Here is an 11,473-nt window from a genome sequence, read left to right on the forward strand (position 1 = left end):
GCCTCCACTTTTTTTTTTAACCTCTGTTCTACTTTTTTCTCTCAATATCTCTAAATGTAGACTTTCACTAGTCACCCCGAGCAACCGCATAACTTTTTCTTTCCACCATTTGGAAAGGACAAAGAAAAAGGTTTGTGGCAGTGTGATTTGCTGAACATCTATTAGGATAATAGCTAGTGGTCCACTGCTCTTTACAAAAAAAACTTTGTTTTAAGATTTAAACAGATCTAAGTAAGGAAGGATAGTACCATTGAATAGATTTGTGTAAGCATCAATAGCACTCAATGGGTATTAATTTGTATGCCTAGGTGTACACACACACACACACACACACACACACGCCTTGCACTCTGTCTCTAAAAAATCATGAAAGTACCAGAGTGCCACGTTCCAATTAAGCGCACACTCACTGAACTTTTGTGTATGTCAAAAGTTGCCTTTATTAAAAATTACAGCAGTCACAGCACAAGGTAACATTTTCAGTCCTACACTTTGTCTTGAAAAATGTCCTCTTTCTTGGAATTTATGTATGCTTATGTGTGTGTATGTATATATATATATATATATATATATGTGTGTGTGTGTATATATATATATATATATATATGTACATATACATATACACACACATATACACACACACACACACACACACACATATATATATATATATATATATATATATATATATATATATGTTTGTGGCTATATCAATAATACTGATACCTACAATCATACATGCACTCTGCTTTAATAATTTGCCCTCTCCTACCCTTGCTACTCATATTTATCAGAGATAAGAGGTCAGCAGCTCTTTCCTTGTGGTCTAGAGGGAAACTGATCCTCTTCCTAAATTTATCTTTGCTGATCACTTCACAAAGACACAGTTCAAACACCTTCATTTTTAGGCTCGGGTTTTATATGAATATTTAGAGTACAAATGGCGAGAAAACCAGACTATGAAGAACAGTGGTTAAGTAATATGTCATATGCTTACAACAGACAATCCAATATGACATTTAATATGGATTTAAACACAGTTTACAGAAGATGTCCAAGACATGTAGGGTAAGCAAAGGTAGAGGAGGGAAGAAGAGACTGCAGTGCATAAGCTATTCCAAGAGGACATTATTTACTCAAACTTTGACAGTGTTTTAAAGAGCTGATGCAACATTACTTAAAAAAATTAAAATCTGCTATACATTGAAAGGACTTTTTTGGGTCTCGGAAAACCTGAGTAAACAATAACTAAAAGCTGGGCATCTGTAGAGTTGGGGTAGAGAGTGAAGTCACTTTTTGTAAATTAAATTTTTTTTTTTTTTTTTTATTGACATTTTCTTTTTTGTTACCAGTGCATGGTTGGGTACAGAAATAAAGAAGGGACACGGTGCATATAACATTTTGTTACAGGAGACAATTATGTCCTAAGATGACAAATGGGTCAAGAGTGAAACAACCAAACATTGACATTGTGACACGATGGTACAATAGCTTAGGGAGATTGATGACACAGTTTAAGAGCACAAAAGTGTGACCAAGTGGGAAGTGCACGGTCTGGCTGTCTTCTAAGTATACCCCTAACCAAGGGGACAGCGGGAGGGGGGCTGGGGGTTATTGGTGATGGAGAGCTCCCCGTAGTTTATGGGTGTGTACCCTGTCATGAGAGCCAGAGCATCGATCTACGGGCGATTAGGCTCCAGTAGATTAACTAGGCTGTACACATGTACTGTATCTGGCCAAACAGTAGTCAAACTTGTAGATAATAAAACTTAATAGGGAAAATAGTTAAACTAAACATAAAAGTTCGAACTGCAGTTTCGCAACCGCATCCTCTGTGTATTCAAGTCCCTGGTGAGGAGGTCGGGAGTACCACAGAAGTGGAGGGGACAACTCTCTTTGGGTCTCGTACCTGTGAGCTGGTTCATTGTGCAGGGTCATTCTTTGGGCCAGTCAAGCCCAGATGACGTAAAAGAATGTTGTGCTTCGGCAGGCGTAGATATTTTGTGTACAGTCCCTTCGTGTGACACCACCAGGAACCTGTGATCTCCAATGATATTCCACTCCTGCTGATCTAAGCTGGCTGGTAACAGGATTGTTATCTTCTCCACTGCAGAGAGGACCTTGTAATATATTGGTAGTAGAGTGTAGAACCTTCAAATGTTAATGGCGTCTTGCCCCGTAGTGCTGTCAGCAAGGATAGTTTGTCCTGCGAGGTGGAACAGCGGGCTATGATGTCTCTTGTCACTGTTGCCTGAGTTCTGCCTGAGATCAGCAGTCGATAGATTCCATCCAGGGAGAACTTCTTTGCCTGGCTTGGTGGAAGCACTGAAGCCACCAGCTTCCGTAGATAGTGAGGGGGCTCATCAGGCATGATTGGGTCAGGTATACCCCTTATTTTTAAGTGGTTGAGCTGTGTAATGAAGTGAAAGGGCTTCTTGATTAGCTTGTAGGGTTAAAATAGTGTCCATTAGGGATGACAGGCCCATCTTGAGATCTGTGATGTCGCCATCTGATGCTGTTACAGATTGTAAATCGGCTATTACTGCCACATCAGCTATTAATAGGCCCTTAATCTCTGTGTCCAGATTGCGAAAGTCATGTTGTCTGACCGGTGCTGATCCCTTCATGTCTCCTGTAGGGTGAGGTACCTGTTCAAAGGCCTGGTCAGGCTGCGACACACCTGCCGGCATGGTCCCACAGTTGCTGCCATTTTGGTTTGTGGCTGCTGCTGATGTATGGAACCGATGTCTCTGGTCCCAGAGGGTGACACCTGGTTCAGCTTCTGTGTCAGTCGCCCCATGGTCAGTTTCCGATCAGGCAGAGGAGCGAACGGGGAAGCCTCCATGTCTGAGTCCTCAAAGGGCTCTAGGCTGTCAAGTAGTGCAGTGCGTTCTAGGCCTGTGAGGGGGGGGGGGGGGGGTCTGTAGGCCCCAGACCTCAGCTTTTGTTGTTTCGCCTTGGCGGTGTGTAGGAACGGCATAGAACGCCTCTTGGTGTGCAACTCAGGGTATGCCTGTGCTTATGCAGGCGGTGGAGGGATTGAATCCCCTGGAAACAGGCTGTTATTCAGCTTTGCGATCGGAGCGTTGCAAGATGGAGTCTGCTCCGGCTGAAGGTGATGAGATGGTTTTTGATGTCGTGGCCTTCAGCATGTTGAAAAGGAACCTGGGTATATGTGGCATAATTTGTGTGGTACCAAGCACAGCTTTTTACTTTTTTCTCAGTGACTAGTGCAGTCAAACATTTAGTATTTGAATAGCTGCCTGTTGCCAGATCTCAGGTGGAATTTTTTTTCCCCATTTTGTTTTTCAATTGACAATAAGCCAGTTTGTCTACAAAAGAATTTTGTGCTAGTTGACACAATGAAAAATTTGTATACACTCAAAGAGTTTTGGAAAAAAAAAAACAATATCAGACTAGCTCATCTTAGGGATGTGCATTCAAGAAACCTAGAGTATGTTTATTGTGAAAAAACATAAGTCAGTTTTTATGGTGCTTGATGTGCTGAATAGGGGATAAACTGAGCTGTTTGTCCTGGTATAGCTGGTGCACATTTCTGTTCCCAGTGGTCCATTGAGCCAAATTGATGTCTGAATGTGGAATTTTAATCAAGATACAGTAGATGGAGCAAAAGGATCACAGGTTTCCAGTAGAGCCCATGTGCGCCAAATGTGCATAGTATAAGGACGTCCAGCTTCAGGCAACAAAGTTGCAATAATTACCACTGCAGGGTAAGGGACCTGGGACACTGCACCCACACCACTTCAATGAGCTTAAGTGGTCCGTGTGCCTATAGTTTCCCTTTAAGGCAGTAATATGACATTCCTTTCGATGCCACCAGTCTGGATGACTTATAATTGACTACTGTATTTATCTCATCATGAAGAGACTGTCGGTTTCCCGCTGCCACCAGGTACTCTTATAATGCAGCAGATCTCCTCCTTTAAGCACTGCTTTTGTTCACAAGGACATAGAGGCAGAGAGACCAATAGGGGGCAGATATTTTGAGTGCTCCTGACATTTAGGAAAACATTCTAGGCTTAATTTCCAATATTTGTGTTAACATTGTAACTTGAAGCCCAGGATTTGTCGGGCACTATCCTCTATGTTCTTGATTGAACTAATTAGTGATTGACCAATATTGATTTTTTAGAGCTGGTACTGATGATCTGTGAACTTTCAGGCAGTTAGCCGATACCGATATTCCCATAGGAAAGCATTAAATAATGCGTTTCCTATTGGGAAATCCTAATGCGAGCGCGTCCTTTTCCGCACACGCACATTAGGTCTCCTCCGCGGGGGAGGGCCCAGAACAGGTAAGTGACAGAAGGTGTTATTAACCACTTCTGCACCGCGGGGGGCAGGGAGGGGAGGGAAGCCTTGACGGAGGGGACAGCCAGGAAAAAGAGTTTGCTTTCCTGGGTTGGCACGATAGTTTTCCTTTAATTTGGCCTATGTGCTGCCAGTGCCAAGTTAACCCATTGGCTATAATGCAGAAAAAAATGTGTCCTCCCTCTCCTCTTCTCTGTATTATTGACCACTCCTCAGCACATTTGAATTCATATTTCACCCAGCAGCAGCATATATCCAGTACCATGGGGGTGCTTTGTTATTTTCAATTGTATAGTGCCAATATATTACCAAATACAATACCCAGGGCTTTATGATCGTTTGTATAGTATACTATCCACTCCCAGTTCTTTATTATCATTTTATAGTGCCAATATACTACCAAGGGCTTATTTATAATATACTGCCAATATACACCCAGAGCGTTATCATCATATAGTACCATATCCACCACCACCAGCCCCCTCGCTCCTCACTGACTACCAAGGGCTTTATTGTCATTTATAAGATAGTGCCAATATATAGCCAGAGCTTTATCATATTATAGTGCCATATCCACCCTACCCCCCCCCCCCCCCCCCCTTGGATCATTTTAGGCAGCCATGACCCAGGAAGGATCTCGAACAGCTATCTGCAGAGTGGCCAGTGAAGTTATCACTAGGCTGTAATGTAAACACTGCATTTTCTCTGAAACAAGCAGTCTTTACAGCAAAAAGCCTGAAGGTAATGATTCTACTCACCAGAACAAATTCAATAAGCTGTAGTTGTTCTGGTGACTATAGTATCCCTTTAAGAAATTTAGGGTATCAATGCCACACTCATGCACTGTGCCCATTCTCCTTTCATGACATTACTGGTTAGGATGGTAACCAAATACTAAGGAGGGTACTATGCACCCATGTCTGGAAAAATAAATATTCCACTAATGAGTTTTATTATTGTGAAGTGTTGTGCAATATATTGGAGCTACACACATTCATAATAGTAAGGTGTTTTTTCACTGTTACATCTTTTGCAATAGTATTGGAAGCATTTGATTCTCAGTCTGTTCCATTTTTGTCTAGATTTAAATGGTGCGTGTGGTAATTCCAGTGTCCCAACATCCACGTCGGAAATGCCAGACTATGTATTGTAAGTTTTTCTTTTAATTTTTTTTTGCTTATTTTTTTATTTGCCTTCCCGTTTTATCTGTGTGAATGCCCCTAACACATGCTGTTTGTCCATCTCCAGGAAATACTCTGCAATCTCATCTCAGGAGCAGCGTCAAATTTACAAGAATGACTTCAATGCAGAGTACAATGTATACAGAGACTTGCATTCTAGGATAGAACGGATAACTCGCAGGTTTACACAGCTTGATGCAAAGATTAAACAGCTCTGTCAGGGCACAGAGGAATACAAGGTAAACTGATGCTATGCTGAAAGGGCGCATAATAAAGAGAAAAAGGAAATTGGGGCACACACTGGACATGCATCTCACAGGAATGGTGCTGCCGTAGAGACCAAAATGTATACAATATACAGATTAAAGAGCAGCACACAGATCAAAATAAAATTATACATTTACATACAATTCACTTGCACGATATGGCCTTAGTGTGATAAGCTCACCACTACGTCACTGTTGTAATGGCAGCCTGTTTTATAATGTATGGTTTTATGTTTAGTAGAGTTAAAGGACCACTATAGTGCCAGGAAAATATACTCATTTCCCTGGCTCTATTGGGTCCTTGGGTCCCCCATACCCACTGGGCCCCCCTCCCACCGGGCTCTAGGGTGAGGAAGGGGTTAATCCCTTACCTTTTTTCCAGCACCGGGACTCTCCTCCTCCTTTCCCAGTCATCGGCTGAATGCGCATGCACGGCAAGATCCGCGCGCGCATATGGCCAGTCCACAGGAAAACATTCTCAATGCTTTCCTATGGATGCTGGCGTCTTCTCACTGTGAAAATCACAGTGAGAAGCGCGGAAGCGACTCTAGCAGCTGTCAATGAGACAGCCACTAAAGGCTGGATTAACCCATTTGTAAACATAGCAGTTTCTCTGAAACTGCTATGTTTATAGAAAAAAAGGTTACTCCTAGATGGACCTGGCACCCAGACCACTTCATTAAGCTGAAGTGATCTGGGTGCCTATAGTGGTATAGTAAGGTGAATGCTCGGAGTGCTAGTATTATACCCTTTGTGAAGGGAATGGTTGGCATATTCAGAAGATTTATGCTGTCCAGACGGATTGCCACAATGTTAAAAAAATAAAAAAAATTATAATAAATATGTGACAAATGTCAAAAGAAAAGAGAGTGGAAAGGGAAGATCCCCTAGCATATAGCAAATGGGAACTCAATTTCCACTGGGCAAATACCTCCTAGGTACAATGTCACATCAGTTCGGGTAGATAAACCTTTATTCAAAAAATATATATATAAATAAATAATAAGAAAATAACACCAGAATATTGTGTAGGATAGGTGAAAACTAGCACCTAATAAAACGCTTGGGCATAGCCTATAGGTCGCCTTAGATATACTATATATAGTGGGAGCAACTAAAATAGTGGAGTATTGAATACAATTAAAGGTAAACACTAGATGGCATCCCTTGGAGAATATAGTATAAATAAATAAATAGGTGACCAAAAAAATAAGGTCTCAAAATAATAAAAGGAAGGAAAAATATATATTAAAGTGGCAGTGGTGATGGTATCAAAGGTGAATGAGGCAGCGAATCACAGGGCTAGGTCCTGGTGAGCCTAAAAAAGACAGCATATAGGTTAACCTAAAATATACCACTCCCCCCCCAAAAAAGGCATCTGTAAATAATAAGGGAACTAGTCCTCTTGTAATTAATGAAATAGAGCCAATTGGGGAGTGAAAAGAGGTAGCAGAACGTAGGAAAAAAGCCAGGACCTGAATCACCCTAAACTGACTGTCTACAAAGAGACCACTGCTAACTGCTGCTTCGAGGCAGCCTGTCCAAATCCCTCCATACTAAAGAGAAAGGACGCACAAATCGCGTCCAGGCAGCCCAAGTGAACAAGTAACAAAATAATAAACGGAGTAAAGTTAAGTGAAAAATCATAGCGTCGGCTATAGGCAGCTAGACGCGCGTTTCGGCGTATTAAGAACGCCTTTGTCAAGAGCTTGACAAAGGCGTTCTTAATACGCCGAAACGCGTGTCGAGCTGCCTATAGCCGACGCTATGATTTTTCACTTAACTTTACTCCATTTATTATTTTGTTACTTGTTCACTTGGGCTGCCTGGACGCGATTTGTGCGTCTTTTCTCTTTAGTATGGAGGGATTTGGACAGGCTGCCTCGAAGCAGCAGTTAGCAGTGGTCTCTTTGTAGACAGTCAGTTTAGGGTGATTCAGGTCCTGGCTTTTTTCCTACGTTCTGCTACCTCTTCTCACTCCCCAATTGGCTCTATTTCATTAATTACAAGAGGACTAGTTCCCTTATTATTTACAGATGCCTTTTTTTTGGGGGGGGGGGGGGGAGTGGTATATTTTAGGTTAACCTATATGCTGTCTTTTTTAGGCTCACCAGGACCTAGCCCTGTGATTCGCTGCCTCATTCACCTTTGATACCATCACCACTGCCACTTTAATATATATTTTTCCTTCCTTTTATTATTTTGAGACCTTATTTTTTTGGTCACCTATTTATTTATTTATACTATATTCTCCAAGGGATGCCATCTAGTGTTTACCTTTAATTGTATTCAATACTCCACTATTTTAGTTGCTCCCACTATATATAGTATATCTAAGGCGACCTATAGGCTATGCCCAAGCGTTTTATTAGGTGCTAGTTTTCACCTATCCTACACAATATTCTGGTGTTATTTTCTTATTATTTATTTATATATATATTTTTTGAATAAAGGTTTATCTACCCGAACTGATGTGACATTGTACCTAGGAGGTATTTGCCCAGTGGAAATTGAGTTCCCATTTGCTATATGCTAGGGGATCTTCCCTTTCCACTCTCTTTTCTTTTGATTATTGTATCTGGGGTTAGGCCCCTTTAATACCTCCTGTAACCCCCCTTGGTCATTGGTGGTGGATTTTTTCCACCTCCTATGCCTTTTCTTTTGTTCTAATGTGACAAATGGCAAGGACTAGTCTTCTAACTGCTCTAATTTAGTCAGTGCATAGGTGATTGCATGCATGCATTTCCGAATGCCTAAAATTGTGGCATTCTAGCTAAAGAGAACCATGAAATATATTTCTGTAAGGAATATATATACAACATTGTATTGTTTGAATGTCCCGGCACATACCTGAAATTAAGATAAATGTACTTTCTAAATAAATGAAATATTACATCTCCTGCAAATGGTTGCAGTGATATTTTGCTTTTTGCGTTCTGGTTCAAGAAGGCTTATATGCTTAGCGGTTTAGAATTAGTTTATAATCCTACAGCCGGATACCCATGCCTTGTATATAAATGCAATTATTTGTTTGAAAACAGTGTATACTTGTATATAATACTGCCTTAGAAACATATAAGTGTGGTTTGGGAGCAAACACTGTTATTGATCCATCATGCCACATTATTTTTAAATGGAGGCTTTGGAATAACATTGTATTGGGTATTCATGCTAAAGGTTTGTTTAATTTAATTGGTCGTGTTCTCAAAATACAAAAAAATTAAATTATTACAAATAGCATTTGTTTTATATACAAAGCTTGGACCCCTAGAGGGCAGTATTATACTGGGCAAGTCAGCTTTGTGTGACATTGCTGGGAAAAAAATTCCTGTGCTGCCTGCTGCATTTTGAGTTGCAGTTTATCAACTCTCCTTTTATTTTACAGACTATCCATGATGAGATCTTACAAGAATACCACAACATTAAAAAAGTAAGTAACCTCATACTCCAATCTAGCTTTATCGGCATTTAATGCTTTGTCTCATAACTATCTGTTTGCCTTGGGAGAAATGTGTCTTTCTGCATGCCTTGCTGCACCAAAACACTGGGGGACATTTGAAAAGGATCAAACAGAATTAATTCTGACTTGACCAAACAAATATTTTGAACCAACCTCTAAATTAGAGCAATGTGTCATGGGAACCAGTGAAGTTTTACTGCTAATTGCTCCTCCTCTAAGACTTTGCTTCAAACGCCTATAATGTTTCTTACCTGTATTAAACACAGGAGATACATCCATGCTATAGAAGGGTACTCTGGTTTCACTTATCAGGAGGCAAGTGTACCCCCCTCCCTGCATCTTGTACTTCTATTGCTTTTAAATCAGGTGTGCGAATGATGGTGCCTAAGGGATGTTTCTTTATTTGGGGAGTAGGGATAACAACCTCTGGTAATTCAGCACAGGGAGACTAATGTGAAAAGAGTTATTCCCATTGTTTGCTATTCCTTGCTACTGTAGATTGCAGCTCCCACCAGTCTTAAAATAAATAGACCTTTGATGCTGGAATTTCACGGTGTCTCTTCACCTCCACTACTTTTGTTCATGATTTTGATTTAGAATGATGATAGTTGTAGATATGTATATCAGAATTTAGTGTGCGGTGTGACACTCTCCATAGTTTTTGTATTTATCTCCTATGCAGAACAGTCAGTGTAATTTACTTTACAGCAGATATATTTGACTTTATTTTAAAATTCTAAATAAGTCTGCATTACACAGAGCACCAGTCACCGTGTGGGAAAGGTTTTGTAAGCGTAATTTTTCTGTGCGAGTTGAAATAATTTCCATGGCACATTGTACCAGTCCATTCAGACATGTACATTATAAAAGCAAGTACAAAATTTATATTTAAGAAATAAATCGCAACCCATAGTTAACTTTTCTAAAGCATTCAGATTGTGCAACAAAAGTTGCACCAGGCAGTGCTGTTTTAAATGTCAACTGTTGCTATAGCAACAGCCATGCCAGTTTTGCTAGCCTTTATGGTGCTCTGCTTACAGTGAATTAAGGGAGGGAGGAGTGATCATCTGGTCATCCCTTTCTGTAACAGATCTGGCATGATAGCCTGAAAATATTAAACAATATTAAGATACTTAACACTGCAGTATATTAGGTGGAGCTGTCCAATCAAGAAAACAGATTTGTATAAAGCTTTTTTCACTTATGTGTGTATTTATTTATTTTTCTTTCTTTACAGACAAATCCAAACTACAGTGAAGAGAAAAATAAATGTGAATATCTCCACCACAAACTGGCACACATAAAAAAACTGATCTCACAATATGACCAGCAGCAGTTTCAGTTGTGGCATTAATGTGTTGGCCAGGTAGCACAATCCTTGCACCTGGGTGGATAACTGTATTTTGCCACTTTCTTCTTCTACCGATAATAAAACCTTCTATTATATTTTCCTAAAGAAAAAATACAAGCACTGTTTAAAGTACTTACCGTTAAGAGGAAGAGGGGAGAGCCTTTCCCATTGTTACTTTCACTCACAAAACATTTTCCCCAGCACCATATTTTTTAATTTTTTTTTTTTTTTACAGCGCAGTTGAATTAATAAAAAAAATAAAAAAAATATTTGACCTCTCCTCCCCCCCCGTGAACTTTTAAAAGGAAGAAAAAAACGGAACCTTTGAAAATGCCAAAAGCGGATAATTTTCTTTTTATTTTATGGATTATTGCTGGAAACTAATAAAATGTTTATGCATTTAAATATCTGTGCATAGTTGTATTGTGGGATGAACAGATTTATTAAGTACCCATCAGTGGCTGGTTGGGTTTACATTGCTGGTGGTGGCTGGTTGGGTTTACATGGCTGGTTGGGTTTATATTGCGCTGGTGGTGGCTGGTTGGGTTTATATTGCGCTGGTGGTGGCTGGTTGGGTTTATATTGCGCTGGTGGTTGCTGGTTGGGTTTACATTGCGCTGGTGGTGGCTGGTTGAGTTTACATTGCGCTGGTGCTGGATGGTGGGGTTTACATTGCGCTGGTGGTGGCTGCTTGGTTGGGTTTACATTGCGCTGGTGGTGGCTGCTTGGTTGGGTTTACATTGCGCTGGTGGTGGCTGCTTTGTTGGGTTTACATTGCGCTGGTGGTGGCTGCTTGGTTGGGTTTACATTGCGCTGGTGGTGGCTGCTTGGTTGGGTTTACATTGCGCTGGTGGTGGCTGCTTGGTTGGGTTTACATTGCGCT

The 11,473-nt window shown here is 40.6% G+C and overlaps 1 protein-coding gene across 1 annotated transcript in view; it reads left to right on the top strand.

Moving 5' to 3' along the window:
- The window catches only part of ELL (elongation factor for RNA polymerase II), a 118,546-nt gene extending 107,585 nt beyond the window's left edge, over positions 1-10,961 (top strand). Inside the window, exons 9-12 of the mRNA XM_063455406.1 lie at positions 5,415-5,481; positions 5,581-5,752; positions 9,165-9,209; positions 10,477-10,961. Of these exons, the coding sequence (XP_063311476.1) occupies positions 5,415-5,481; positions 5,581-5,752; positions 9,165-9,209; positions 10,477-10,593 (401 nt within the window). The 3' untranslated portion in view covers positions 10,594-10,961. The remainder of the gene's footprint in view (positions 1-5,414; positions 5,482-5,580; positions 5,753-9,164; positions 9,210-10,476) is intronic.
- Positions 10,962-11,473: the final 512 nt, after the last annotated feature.

This window comes from Pelobates fuscus, chromosome 5 (genome assembly GCF_036172605.1).
Source record: "Pelobates fuscus isolate aPelFus1 chromosome 5, aPelFus1.pri, whole genome shotgun sequence".
In the NCBI taxonomy this organism is placed as follows: domain Eukaryota; kingdom Metazoa; phylum Chordata; class Amphibia; order Anura; family Pelobatidae; genus Pelobates; species Pelobates fuscus.